The following is a 15,245-nucleotide window of genomic DNA, read 5'->3' as shown; positions in this document are numbered from 1 at the left end:
GCTGAAGTAAGCCCACGAGGACCAAGTATTGTTTCCAGAATTGCGAAACCCTCACGGTTACTTAATGCTGCATTTATTTTGAGATATTTGTAGAAAATGGCTAACAGGTGGCTTCACAGCGAATTGGAGATGTGAATCTGACCAAGAATTACAGCAAGTTTTAACATTTAGGTTGTCAGATCTCCAAGTCCTAGAGTATTTCCGTTTTTTTCCCCCAAAAAAATATACTTTATTCGTAAAATTTGTATAAGTGCATTAGCAATTCAAATTTGATGTTGAGCAAAGTGCAATATAAGGTCAGTTTCTATCGATACAATACACGAGGTGCCTCAATACCTTTGCCATTACAGGTTCTATTTGCAATGTACATTTACATTTCGTGTCAAATGTTCTCTGCTGCATACTGCCCGAGGGAGTTTACACGGTTTCCAGTTTTTTGATGTACTATGTTAGGCAGGCCTTAGACAGTGAATTTTTTTCCCCCTCAAAAATATGCTTTATTCATAAAATCTGTAGAGGTACATTAACAATTCAAATTTAACATTTCATAAAGTGCAAACAGTTGTTTCTTTCAGTATGTGACACTGAGAGGCCTCAGGACACTTACAATTACCGATTATTTTTTTTACAATATTCATTTAATTTCAACCTTATGGCCCAAGGGGGCTTTACACAATTTCCAGCCCCTCAGTGTAAGGACAACAGATTTCCTTCCTTAAGGAGGCATTGGTGAATGCCCTTCAACTGACAGGTTGTTACAACAATTTGTTTCATGGTCACCATCACTGAGTCTAACACCAGATTTTTTAAAAAAAATTAACGGAATTTAAATTCCACCAGCTGCTGTGGTGGGATTTGAGTTTTCATGTCTCCCAAAGGAACAGCCTGGGCCTCTGCATTATTAGTCCAATGATGTTACCACTGCGCCACAGTCTCCTCTGGTAACGCCATTTGGCGATACTGTCAGTTGAGTGGGCAGCGGTGGACGTTCCTGCAGGCCGAGGACTCCGGAAGATGACTTCCCGCCTGCCAAGAGCTGCCGGCCGATCGGAGGAGCCCGAGGATCTCGGACCCATCCAGGAAAAAGGTAAGTGCTGTTTGGTGGGGGCGTGGGAGGGGATGGGGTGGGGGTGGTCACAGGGAGAGGGGGCCGTGGGGGTTGATAGCAAGGACTTGGGGTGGCTGTCAGCAGCCAACCCCTGCCATATGTCCGTGCCCCTGATCATGTGCGGATTAGTGCATCGAGGAACCAACCCCGCCCCTCCACGCCCACCCCCCCACCCCCCCACCACACCTCCAGCTGACCTGCACAGTTTTATCAGATGAGCTGGTAAGATTGCAGCAGAGGCGTGAAAAGACCCTGAAGTGGTCCTTATTTGACCACTTCAGGGACTTAAGCGGAGGCGAGATGGGAAGGTTGACCTTGGGCCTTCCCGCCTAGGACTCACTTCCGCCGCTGTCCACTTAACTGCCCGATGGGCAGCAGGTACGGCGGGCTTTCTCAGCGCGGGTGCCTTGCCGCTTTCTCAGGTAGCGAGCTAGACACCCGTCGAGGGGTGAAGGTTCTGTCCCAGGTGTCTGCAGCGGCTCAGTGGAGGCTTTATAACCCCGAATGAATGGTTCTGCCTAAGTCATGTTCTATACCACCCCAAAACTGCTAGAGATTATCTAAAACTAGATCCAGCCTGTACTACGGTTCCCTCATCTTCCTTTGCTCTGTTTTTGTTTCATATCTCACCCTACTGACAGTATCTCCAAATGGTGTTACAAGCGGAGACAGTGGTGTAGTGGTAGCATCACTAGAGTTTTTTTTTTAATTCATTCATGGGATGTGGGCTTTGCTGGCTGGGCCAGCATTTATTGCCCATCGCTGGCTACCCTTGAGAAGGTGGTGGTGAGCTGCCTTCTTGAACCGCTGCAATCCATGTGGTGTAGGTACACCTCTAGCACTGTTAGGAAGGGAGTTCCAGGATTCTGACCCAGCGACAGTGAAGGAACGGTGATATATTTCCAAGTCAGGATGATGAGTGACTTGGAGGGGAGCTTCCAGGTGGTGGTGTTCCCATCCATCTGCTGCCCTTGTCCTTCTAGATGGTAGTGGTCGGGAGTTTGGAAGGTGCTCTCCAAGAAACCTTGATGAATTCCTGCAGTGCATCTTGTAGATGATGCACACACTGCTGCTACTGTGCATTGGTGGTGGAGTGAGTGAATGTTTGTGGATGGGGTGCCAATCAAATGGGCTGCTTTGTTCTGGATGGTGTTGAGCTTCTTGAGTGTTGTTGGAGCTGCACTCATCCAGGCAAGTGGGGAATATTCCATCACATTACTGACTTGTGCCTTGTAGATGGTGGACAGGCTTTGGGGAGTCAGGAGGTGAGTTACTCATTGCAGGATTCCCAGCCTCTGACCTGCTCCTGTAGCCATAGTATTTATGACTTGCCCAGTTCTGTTTCTGGTCAATGGTAACCCCCAAGATGTTCATGGTGGAGGACTCAGTGATGGTAATGCCATTGAATGTCAAGGGGCGATTGTTAGATTCTCTCTTGTTGGAGACGGTTATTGCCTGCCACTTGTTTGGTGCAAACGTTACTTGCCACTTGTTAGCTCGTGTCTGTATATTGTCCAGGTCTTGCTGCATTTGGACATGGGCTGCTTCACTATCTGAGGAGTTGCGAATGGTGCTGAACATTGTGCAATCATCAGCGAACATCCCCACTTCTGACCTTATGATGGAAGGAAGGTCATTGATGAAACAGCTGACGATGGTTGGGCCTAGGACACTAACCTGAGGAACTCCTGCAGTGATGTCCTGGAGCTGAGATGATTGACCCCCAACAAACACAACCATCTTCCTTTGTGCTGGGTATTACTCCAACCAGTGGAGAGTTTTCCCCCTGACTCCCATTGACTCCAGTTTTGCTAGGGCTCCTTGATGCCACACTCGGTCAAATGCTGCCTTGATGTCAAGGGCAGTCACTCTCACCTCACCTCTGAAGTTCAGCTCTTTTTTCCATGTTTGACCCAAGGCTGTAATGAGGTCAGGAGCTGAGTGGCCCTGGCGGAACCCAATCTGGGTGTCAGTGAGCAGGTTATTGCTAAGCAAGTGCTGCTTGATAGCACTGTTGATGACCCCTTCCATTACTTATGATCAAGAGTAGTCAGATGGGTTGGTCATTGGCCAGCTTGGATTTGTCCAGCTTTTTGTGTACAGGATGTACCTGAGCATTTTTCCACATTGCCGATTGTAGCTGTACTGGAACAGCTTGGCTAAGGGCATGGCAAGTTCTGGAGCACAAATCTTCAGTACTATTGCCGGAATGCTATCAGGGCCCATAGCCTTTTCAGTATCCAGTGCCTTCAGCCGTTTCTTGATATCACATGGAGTGAATAAAATTGGTTGAAGATTTGCATCTGTGATGCTGGGGACCTCACTCGGTACTTCTGGCTGAAGATTGTAGCAAATGCTTTAGTGTTATCTTTTGCACTAATGTGCTGGGCTCCCCCATCATTGAGGATGGGGATATTTGTGGAGCCTCCTCCTCCAGTGAGTTGTTTAACTCTCCACCACCATTCATGACTGGTTGTGAAAGGACTGCAGAGCTTAGATCTGATCCGTTGGTTGTGGGATTGCTTAGCTATCACTTGCTGCTTATGCTGTTTGGCATGCAAATAGTCCTGTGTTTATAGCTTCACCAGGTTGACACCTCATTTTTAGGTATGCCTGGTGCTGCTCCTGGCATGTCCCCCTGCACTCTTCATTGAACCAGGGTTGATCCCCTGACTTGATGGTAATGGTAGAGTGGGGGATATGCCAGGCCATGAGGTTACAGGTTCTGTTTGAGTACAATTCTGCTGCTGCTGATGGCCCACAGCGTCTCATAGATGCTCAGTCTTGAATTGCTAGATCTGTTTGAAACCTGTCCCATATAGCACACTGGTAGTGCCACACAACATGATGGGGGGTATCCTAAATATGTAGGCAGGACTCCATCTCCACAATGACAGTATTGGTAGGAGTGACCACCACACAGTCATACTAATACTCCAGAGGCTCAGGCTGATGCTTTGAGGACACATGTGCTCAAATCCCACCACAGCAGCTGGTGGAATTTAAATTCAACTAGTGATTTTTAAAAATTTGGTTTCGACTTGCTAATGGTGACTATGAAACAAATTATCGGGAAGGCGTCATGTATTGGTCCTGACGCCAATCCGCCATATTCTCGCACCTCCCTGCCTCCTCCCTCGCATTCTGCGGAGGCAGAATATTCTGGCCCTGGACTTTTCAAGCAGTGCAGTGCCGGAATTATAGGGATTGATATGATTGTATCATGTTGATGACTCCCAGTCTTTGACACATTTTAAAGTAGCGAGTTATCTTGCCTACAACAAAAGGGAAGATTTAAAGCGGTTTTTGAAATCCAGCCAGTGAATTTTTTGCAGGCAAAAGAGTAAAAAAAAACAGTGGTCATTAGAGAATGGTAACATGTTAAATTCGATTCATTCTTCAGCTCAAAGCCTCTGTCTGTCGTTTGTTAATTGTTTGGAGGGATTTCTGTAACTGTTGAAATATTCATTAATTGATATTAATCATTATGTATGCGGATTTGTTATCCTATCATAGCATCTACTTGTGCTGTTTTTTCAGTAAACAATTTTAAAATCATGCAATTCCCGTTTCAGCTCAAGGACTCAGTCAGTCATAGAAGGACCTTTGGACTTATTTAGAACTGACCTTCGACTGTAAGCGCAAGTAAAAACCACACACTTTTAACCAGTGAGATTTTGAAGATGGCACAGCATGAGAATCTGTCTGTGGTGCTCTATAAGAAACATGATCTGAGACTGGTAAACAATTTTTATTGTCTTATGGTTAATCTATTTTTTTTGTCTCATTTTAGATTTGATCAGTGCAGGAAGTGAGAGGGTCTGATGAACAGTGGTGATCTTGTCTAGGGGGAAAGCCAAACAAATAGAATACAGTGCCAGCACTTCAATGCATTTTATTAAAGCCAAAGACACAACAATTAGCTTGTCAATCTTGGGAGAATTGTAATCCCTGTAAATGTTAGAGGGATTTATTTTAATCCTGCTGTAATTACTGGAATATTATCAAATTTATCTCAAGATCTCATTTTACTAGATTATTTTTAAAAAAAACATGCTGGGAAGAAAATCTGTTTAGCCTGGATTAATATTGAACATTGAAACGAGGGTTTTTTTTATGGACAGGAGTATGGTGGCATAGCAGCTGTGGTGCTGGGCTAGAAGTCCTGAGACGTGAGTTCAAATCCCATTGCAGCAGCTGGAAAATTTAAATTTAGTGGAATAAAAAGCTAGCGTCAGTAAAGGTGACCATGAAATGACTAGATTGCTGTAAAAACCCATCTGGGTCACCAATTTCCTTTGGGAAAGGAAATTTGCCATCTTTACTCTGCCTGGCCTACGTTAAATAGATCCTAAGCCAGATGGTGAAGTACGAATTTAGGCACAGATCCTTTTCTTGATAGTCGGTTTATTTACAGAATGCAGCATTACATTTCTCTGCCTCCGACACCACCAACCAACCCAGTGTCCCAGCTGCCCTTCTTTATACTCTCTATGTAAAACAAATTAACAAATATAAACTAATTAACTAACTTAAAGGGCCACTGTAACAAAAGCAAACAAAATTTTCAAAGGAAACATCAGATTAAACCAAAATATGGCTTTTGGGCTGATAATGCACTCCAGCCCCTGTGGTGCCCACTGGTCGGGGAAGGTCTCAATATTTGAGGAGCGGCCCCTCAAATAGTCAAATGGGGCTGCCAACTCTCACAATCTATATATACGTGGAACATGGAGCTCTGGAGGCTGCAAAAAAGACAAGCGGCCTGGGAGTCTATGAACCACCTTAATAATTGCTCTTTAATAAACCAAATTCTCAAAAAAAAACTAATTAGCTAATTGAACTTTCAAAAGGAACATATGGAATTAAATTAAGATGATGTTCCTGGGACTGATGATGCACTCCAGGCCCTGCAGTGCCCACCAATCACAGAAGACCTCTAGTGGACACCTCATACTTCCGCTCCAGGGACACCCGGTGGTGAACGTAGCTGTGGGAGAGGGGCAAACAGCTGGGCCAGATGACCCCACCCCAACCTCTCAACCAGCCGCTGCCCAGATCTGTAAATGGCCACCTTGGACAGGCCCAGGAGCAGGCTTACATGGAGGTCCTCCTTCCTGCCTGTCTCTCTCCCCCCACACCCCCGCCACCTCCCACTGCACTGGGTGGCTACAGATTAGGAGTGTGGGGCCAAAGTGCAGCAAATAACCAGAAATGGGCTGCAGCCTCTCTCGATCTATATACACGTGGAACACGGACTCCCCGGGGCCACAGTAAAGGCAAGCGGCCTGGGGACCTGTGAACCATCTTAATAGGCCCTGTTTATATGCTCTTTGTAAAACCAAAAAAATAAACAAATTAACAGTCCCTTAAAGGGGCACTGTAACAAAAAGACAAAACTTTAAAGGAAACTTATCTAATTAAATTAAAATAGTGTTTCTGGGGCTGGTGATGCACTCCAGCCCCTGTGGTGCCCGCTGGTCGAGGAAGGTTTTTAAGGTATTCCCAGGTGGTCTCCTATCCAAGCACTAACCAGGCCTAAGTCTGCTTAGATTCAGAGATCTGACAAGATTGGGCATCTTCAGACTAGTCTGGCCACAGGCTAGTCCCTCTTTACAGGCTCTTCTGATAACCCATAAAACTAATTAACAAATAAACTCTTTAAGGGGCTTTCAATTAGTTAATGAGGTAACATAACAGAAAAACAAACTTTAAAAGGAAACTTAATAAATTGAATCAAGATGTGGTGTTCCTGGGTCTGATGATGAACTTCAGCCTGTGCTCCCTCTTCAGGGACACCCAGGCACAAACATAGCTGCAGAATGGGAAAGACATAAAAACAAAAAAACTGCGGATGCTGGAAATCCAAAACAAAAACAGAATTACCTGGAAAAACTCAGCAGGTCTGGCAGCATCGGCGGAGAAGAAAAGAGTTGACGTTTCGAGTCCTCATGACCCTTCGACAGAACTTGCTACTTGTACTGTGCATGCACTGGCACTGTGTGAGATTGTGATTTTTAACCAAAGCCCCATCACCTTTCAAGACTATCTGATATCCAAAAAACATTTATTTTGGAGTTTTTCAAATTACTTATTCAATCACAGGATGTGGACACTGCTGACAAGGTCAACATTTGTTACCCGTCCCTAATTGCCCATAAGAAAGAGCTGGCAAGTCACCTTTCTGAACCACTGCAGTCCATTGTAGAGGTCGCAGTCCGTCTTTGTTATTTAAAGAGGCTGCTCCTCAAATTTTCTTTGCACTTCAGCCCCATGCTCTGGACCTTTGGCCACCCAGTGCGGGGGGGGGGGGGGGGGGGGGGGGGGGGGGGGGGGATGGGGCGGGGTTGTGAGGTGGGTGGAAGATCGGAGGACCTCATCGTGGGTCTGCTTCTGGGCCTAGCAACTTCCAAGTTCTGTCGAAGGGACATGAGGACTCGAAACGTCAACTCTTTTCTTCTCCGCCGATGCTGCCAGACCTGCTGAGTTTTTCCAGGTAATTCTGTTTTTGAATGGGAAAGACAGTTGGGTCTAACCACCCCTTCCATGGCCACCTGCTTGGACCTGTGATTGGCAACCTTGGCTAGGCCCAGAAGCAGACCCACGATGAGGTCCTCCGATCTTCCACCCACCTCACAACCCTGCCCCATCACCCCCCCGCCCCCCGCACTGGGTGGCCAAAGGTCCAGAGCATGGGGCTGAAGTGCAAAGAAAATTTGAGGAGCAGCCCCTTTAAATAACAAAGACGGACTGCGACCTCTACAATGGACTGCAGCGGTTCAGAAAGGTGACTTGCCAGCTCTTTCTTATGGGCAATTAGGGACAGGTAACAAATGTTGACCTTGTTAGCAGTGTCCACATCCTGTGATTGAATAAGTAATTTGAAAAACTCCAAAATAAATGTTTTTTGGATATCAGATAGTCTTGAAAGGTGATGGGGTTAGAATGTGAGGGTAGCTTGGGAGGGAGTCTGTACTGTGCATGCACTGGCACTGTGTGAGATTGTGATTTTTAACCAAAGGGATTTTGGCAGTGAAAGTTATGACGTGTTTGTAGATTTGACAAACTTGTTCAATGATGCAGTAATGTTTGACAGAGCATGCTGTCAGAGTAAAATTATATTTTAAAATTGTAAATTTATTTCTATTATCCATTCATGGGATGTGGGCTTCGCTGGCTAGGCCAGCATTTATTGCCCACCTCTAATTACCCTCGAAGGTGGTGGTGAACTGCCTCCTTGAACTGCTGCAGTCCCTGTGGTGTAGGTACACCCACAGTGCTGTTAGGGAGGGAGTTCCAGGATTCTGACTCAGTGACAGTGAAGGAACGGCAATATATTTCCAAGTCAGGATGGTGAGTGACTTGGAGGGGAACTTCCAGGTGGTGGTGTTCCCATCTATCTGCTGCCCTTGTCTTTCTAGATGGTAGTTGTCATGGGTTTAGAAGATGCTGCCTAAGGAGCCTTGGTGAGTTCCTGCAGTGCATCTTGTAGATGGTACACACTGCTGCTACTGTGTGTCGGTGGTGGAGGGAGTGAATATTTGTGGGTGGGGTGCCAATCAAGTGGGCTGCTTTGTCCTGGATGGTGTCAAGCTTCTTGAATGTTGTTGGAGCTGCACTCATCAAGGCAAGTGGAGAGTATTCCATCACACTCCTGACTTGTGCCTTGTAGTAGATGGCCAGGCTTTGGCGAGTTAGGAGATGAGTTGCTCGCCACATGATTCCTGCTCTTGTAGCTACAGTATTTATATGGCTGGTCCAGTTCAATTTCTGGTCAGTGGTAACCCCCAGGATGTTGATACTGGGGGATTCAATGATAGTAATGTCATTGAACGTCAAAGGGTGATGGTTCGATTCTCTCTTGCTGGAGATGGTCATTGCCTGGCACTTGTGTCATGTTAATTACCGCTTGTCTGCCTAAGCCTGGATATTGTCCAGGTCTTGCTGCATTTGGACATGGACTCCTTCAGTATCTGAAAAGACATGAATGATGCTGAACATGGTGCAATCATCACTGTAACTGTAAAGATAGATGACAATAGTGGCATGAGAAGGCGATTCTTTTATAGACATCTTGTTAAGAAAAGAATATCAAAATGTTTTTAGTTGTCCACCTACTTTATTTCTCATTTTCATTATTGTTGGCCACACCTTTCTGCCAAGGTTTACCACTGGAACTTTGAATATCAACACTTCTTGTTCAATTTTACTGTCGACCGTCACAATGTACTGGCCTCCAACTAGTTTTGTGGAATAAGTTAGTGAAGTGAGGACCAATTTCACCTGAACACTGTGCCCACCCCCACCTCACCCCAATATGCCTACTTCCAGTGCCATGAATAATTTACTGTTGCATATGTGTAATTCACTGGAGCTCTTGTGCTGAAGTGGCTAGTGTCCCTGCCCCTAAGTCAGAAGCTCGAGGTTTGAGTCCCACTCCAAGACTTGATGGCCATGCAAGGTGCGTTCATCACGTGGCCAAACAGGTTAAGTATCAACCTGCAAATCCTTCCAGCGCATGCCAGTGGCGAGAATGGGAGAGGTTCCTGGTCAGCCGTGTGATGGGAAGAACATTGAAGCCTCTGCCATCACTGTCCATTGCATCAGGCTACAACATGTGCATGTTGCCACAGCAGCTCAGACTCCTCGAGTGAATTGTATATTTTGGTCAGTTTGGTCACTTGATACAAATAAGAGATTGGATTGTCACATATAAAGTCATCATATATAAGTGCATGCCTTAGGGGAATTCACAGTATTTGTTCGTAGAGGGTGAAGTGCAGTGCCTGGTTGTTGGGTTGGGGTAGGAGTGGTCTTTTGTAAATCCACCCTTATAATACTGCAGCTTCTCATCCAGTGTGGCGTTCCAGAGTTTAATGAAATTTTCATTGAGAGGTGGGTTCTGGATGCTGGATATTCCAAATGATGTAGTATGGAACAGTGAAAGAAGGTTCACCCTCATGAGTCCCCAGATGGCCCAGATACCATGTCCCAGAATGGCACTGGCTGTAGACTAGACACTCATCATTTGAATAGAGAAGGGAAAAGGGATGATTGGACCATCTCTGAAGGGTATTGAATTTTGGAAAGGTTTTATGAGTTAAATTAGGAAGGACTATTTTGTGCATCAATAACCAGAGGCCATAAAATTACAGTCATCACTATAAGGAAAGAGGAAGAAGTTAGGATAAATGTTTTATGTGGCGAGGGGGTGATAGGATGTTAAATGCCTACCAGAGACAATGGTGGATGCACGACTCATAGCTTTTAAAGGGAAATGGATAAATATTTAGAAAACAAATAAAAGCATAGGGAAAGAACAGGGGCATGAGACTGACTGACATTGGATACCTCTTTCAAAGATATGGCATAGGTGCAATTGAAAGAGTAGTTTCTGTTCTTTTTTTATTCATACATGGGATGTGGGCATCACTGACAAGGTCAGCATCTGTTGATCATCCAGGGCAGTTAAGAGTCAAGCACGTTGCTTTCAGTTTAGAGTCACATGTAGGCCAGACCAGGAAAGATTTCCTTGCCTAAATGGACACTAGTGAACCAGATGGGTTTTTACAACAATCGATGATAGTTTCATGGTCATCATTACTGAGACTAGTTTTATTTATTTATTGATTTATTATTGCTGCTGTGGTGAGATTTGAACCCATGTCCCCGCAGCATTAGCCTGGGTCGCCGGATTACTAGTCCATTACTCCTAAGCCTGCTGTGTTGTAAAATTCTATGATTTTACTTTCTTACACATAGAATTACACAGAGAATAACAAGCACAGAAACAGGCCATTCATTCCAACCAGTCCATGCTGGCTTTTATGCTCCACTCAAGTCTTCTATCCTTACCCATCTACCACTATCAGCATTAACCCTCTGTTCCCTTCTTCCTTGTGAGCTTATCCAGTTTTCTCTTAAATGCATCCGGCTTAATGGGCCTAAAGCGCAAGATCAGTAAATGCAGATGATGGAAGTCATTCAATCCATCTTGGCCAGAAGTACAACCTGCAGTACTTACCCACTGCAACACCCAACAGGTTCTCGAATGACACTGAGGTTTAAACTTGATGAAGGCGATTTCCCAGTAGCTTTTCAATGTAGTTCTGTTTTATTTGTAATGGAATATCAAGGTTTTGGTTTCCGTCACGAGGGTTAGACGTTCCTCAAGTAGATTTCCCATGCTTTCTTCGCAGGAACAACGTCCTGTTCCGGAACCAGGCCCTAAAGGTAAGTTGTTTGGTTCGTTCTTGTCCGGATAATTCCTGCTCGGTATCAGGCAGGGCACTGGAGCTTAAAATCAAAAGGCAGAAAATGTTGGAAGGAAGGGTCCCTGGTTTACAACGGTGAATCACCTAACTCCTAAAGGTAAAGCAAACTGAACCTGACATAACACAAAGTGTTGGAAACATTTGGCAAGCCAGGCAGCACCTGTGGAGAGACAAAGAAAGTTAGTGTTTCAGCTTGTGTACACGCTGTTCATTTTCTAGTCCTGTTGAAAGGCCACCATGCATGAGTATTTAGAGCTGGCAGCAGAAACAACACCTTGTATTTATATTGTATCTTTTAATGTAATAAATTATCCTAAGGCATTTCACAAGGAGCATTATACAACAAAATTTGACACTAAGTCACTATTGGGACAGACGACCAAAAGCTTGGGCAAGGAAGCAGGTTTTTTTTTTTAAAGAGCATCGTAAAGGAGGAAAGGCAGAGAGGTTTAGGAAGTGAAGTGGGGCCCAGGGCAGATGGGGGCATGTCCGCCAGTGGTGCACGATGAAAATCGGGAATGCTCAAGAGACCTGAATTAGAGGAGAGCAGATATCTTGGATACTTCTAGGGATGGAGGGCATTACTAAGATAGCCAAAATGTTAATGACTCCTGATCCATTGCATCAGAGCTCTTTGAACTGGCATGAATATACTGTGCTCCCTCCTGTAAACATCCGCATTTTGTCAAATCTTTTCTGTGGAGTGGTCAAAAGAACCCAAAATGTGGCTGGCACCAATTCTAAAATGCAACTTTTCCCAAGGTTATAATTTATTTCAGAGGTTCTGCTGAAGATCGATTCTGTTGGGATCTGTGGCTCCGATGTCCATTACTGGCAAAATGGAGGAATTGGAGATTTTGTTTTAAAGAAACCGATGGTTCTGGGGCATGAGGCCTCGGGGACAGTGTTGAAAGTGGGATCTGGAGTGCAACACCTTAAGGCAGGTCAGTCCACCAGAACAGGAAATGTTTTATGTTACTTCGGTAGTTACAGGTGCGAATGCGCAAGGATTCAGATTCATGGGCAAAACTTAAATGTACTCACTGAATGTGGGCTGGGGAAATATGAAAGTGCTAATTTGCTAAGAGCTCAAATTCATACCACGTGGCTGTGGGTCATGGAAGAGAAAAATGCACACCTGGTGGTTTATGATATGAAAGGCGGGGGGGTGGATGGGTGTGGTGTGGGGTGGGTGGGGGGTGTGGTGTGAGGGTGGGGGGGGGGCGGGTGGAGCACCGCGGCATGACTTTGGGCCAATATAAAGGTGACCCATCCAAAGATAACACCCACTTGTTTACACCTGCACTGATATTTGCTGGTGTTAAAGGATATAATTGATTATCCAAGTGTTTGCTCTGCTGCAGGTGACAGAGTCGCCATTGAGCCTGGAATCCCCAGAGAAATTGATGAGTATTGCAGAACTGGGCGCTACAACCTCTCCCCGACCATTTTCTTCTCTGCTACTCCTCCCGACGATGGGAATCTTTGCCGATACAATACCCATGATGCCAGCTACTGTTACAAGTGAGCACCAGTTATTTAGGAAGAAGTGACCCTGATGGGATTTTTGAGCCAGTACATTGCTGGGGGAGCGGGGGGTGGGTAACATTGGGAATTCATGACAGTCGAAAGTTTGACGGTTTCCATGCATGGAGAACACTGAAATCTTTCTTTTGTACATTAATCTGGTTTATATCCTAGTTAAGCCATTAAGCCATTAGCATCAGCAACTGCATTACCATTAGCATCTCCATATCAGGGGATATGGTGGTGTAGTGTCAATATCATAGGAGGAGTAATCCAGAGGTCCCTGCCAATATCCTGGGGACATGGGTTCAAATCCCATCAAGGCAGCTGGTGGAATTTAAATTCAATTAATATAATCTGGAATTATAACGCTAGTGTCAGTAACAGTGACTATGAAACTATCATTGATTGTCATTAAAACTTATCTGGTTCATCAATGCTCTTTAGGGAAGGAAATCTGCTGCCCTTACCTGGTCTGGCCTACATGTGATTCCAGACCCACAGCAATGTGGTTGACTCTTAGCTGCCTTCAGAAATAGTCTAGCAAGCTGCTCAGTTCTAGGGTAATTGGGGATGGGCAACAAATGCTGGCCTTGCCAGTGACACCGACATCTCATGGAAGAACAAATAAAAGCACGTGTGAATGGCATTTCAGGCTTCATGAAATATATTTTATTGTGGCTTTCAAAAAGGGCAGTCCCATAGGCAGTGCACTGATTTCTGTGAACTGATGCGTGATTTTGTTCACAAAAGCAAATATTAAACGGCATGTGCTGAGCAAACAATAGACCCATTGATCATTGGATTGATCATTGACCATTGATCATTGGATTGATCATTGATCATTGATCATTGGATTGCATGTAGACTTTCCACTGCACGTCCCTGACATTTGACGAAACAATGAATATTGGTCATGTTACGTTGCTCCATAGGAATAACCTATCGAACTGGTTCATTCAAATTGTTATTTGAAGTAACAATGTACCGGCATGTATTTAAAACTGGCTGATAAGATTAAATGGAAAAACTCTTGGCTGTGCTTCATGGGTTGGCTATTTTGTAGACCTTTCCAACAAACTCTTTCCGGAAGGAGAATTTGTCACCCAATCCCCACCAGCTGGTGGCCTTATTATTGGAATTATTGGCATTTCCGCTGCTGGCGCTCTGCTTGCCCTACTGCTGTTGCGTCGAGATACAATCTGTAACTAACTGGTACAGAATGAAAGGTACCTGCAAAACCCATTGAAGCCCAGTCTTGCTTTTTGATAAGTCAGTCGATGAGGCAAGTTGCACAAACAGTGGAATGTGCCGGCCGGGTAACTGCTCATCCAGCCACAGGGAACTTCAAACATTTGGTGTGTTGAGTCAAATGACTGGGTTATCCAGTGTTGTACATACGCCCTCCAGTTGAAATCAGAATCTCCCAGCTCTTCTGCAATGGTGGTCACTATATAGCCCTCCCTCCCCTGATCCACCATTGAGGCTTTTCCAGTATTTCTACTGCGTTGCCTGTCCATGATGTCCCTCCTAGAACCATCGAAAAGTTACAGCACAGAAGGAGGCCATTCGGCCCATCTTGACCATGCCAGCCCAAGGACACCCCAAGGTGCCTTTTCTAATCCTCTATCGTTACATCCAGGACATGTGGCTCAGGACTGCCCCTTGTGTGTGACTTGACCTCTGCCCAGTTTTTATGTTTGAAATTGGATTGAAAATGAAAAATGAGGAATAAAGAATCTATGAGGGAAATAGATAGAGTGGACAGGATAAAATTGTTTCCCTAGATGGAGAATTCTAGAACCAGGGGACATAGATTCAAGATAAGTGGCAGAAGGTTTGGGGGGACATGAGGAAGAACTTTTTTACGCAGAGGGTAGTGGGTGTCTGGAATTCCCTGCCCATGTTGGTGGTAGAGGCAGAAACTCTAAACTCTTTTAAAAAGTACCTGCATCTGCACCTAAAGTGCTGTAAGCTGCAGGGATATGGGCCGAGTGCAGGAAGGTGGGATTAGAGAGGGCACTTGGGTGTTCTCGGGCTGGCATGGACATGATGGGCCAAAAGGCCTCCTTCTGTGCTGTAACTTTTCTATGGTTCTATGGATTTAATCACAGAATATTGAGGGATATCTAACCGTTGCTAGACATCTGTTCAAAAACAAACTGCGGCCAAGCCAGACTCCTGAGGAGACCAGAGGTTCCAAAAAATGTCATGTGAAACAGTGGATTATGTAGGACAGAGTCCATCATGCACTCATCTGGTTACATTCCTAGTAGAAACAAAATGACTGTCTGGGTCCAAAAGTACAGAACATGTCATGCTGAAAATTGCATAGT

At 45.1% G+C, this 15,245-nt stretch overlaps 1 protein-coding gene across 4 annotated transcripts in view; it reads left to right on the top strand.

The window, feature by feature from the left end:
• Positions 1–15,245, top strand: part of LOC121272049 (sorbitol dehydrogenase-like) — a 35,637-nt gene that overhangs the window by 4,931 nt on the left and 15,461 nt on the right. For all 4 annotated transcript variants that reach the window (XM_041178451.1, XM_041178448.1, XM_041178449.1 and 1 more), the window contains 4 exons: positions 4,684–4,848; positions 11,308–11,341; positions 12,162–12,326; positions 12,747–12,906. In XM_041178451.1, the coding sequence (XP_041034385.1) occupies positions 4,792–4,848; positions 11,308–11,341; positions 12,162–12,326; positions 12,747–12,906 (416 nt within the window). In that variant the 5' untranslated portion in view covers positions 4,684–4,791. The remainder of the gene's footprint in view (positions 1–4,683; positions 4,849–11,307; positions 11,342–12,161; positions 12,327–12,746; positions 12,907–15,245) is intronic.

Source organism: Carcharodon carcharias, chromosome 32 (genome assembly GCF_017639515.1).
Source record: "Carcharodon carcharias isolate sCarCar2 chromosome 32, sCarCar2.pri, whole genome shotgun sequence".
NCBI classification, from domain to species: Eukaryota; Metazoa; Chordata; class Chondrichthyes; order Lamniformes; family Lamnidae; genus Carcharodon; species Carcharodon carcharias.
Note: the sequence above shows the minus strand (reverse complement) of the source record. Positions and strands in the feature narration are given on the sequence as shown.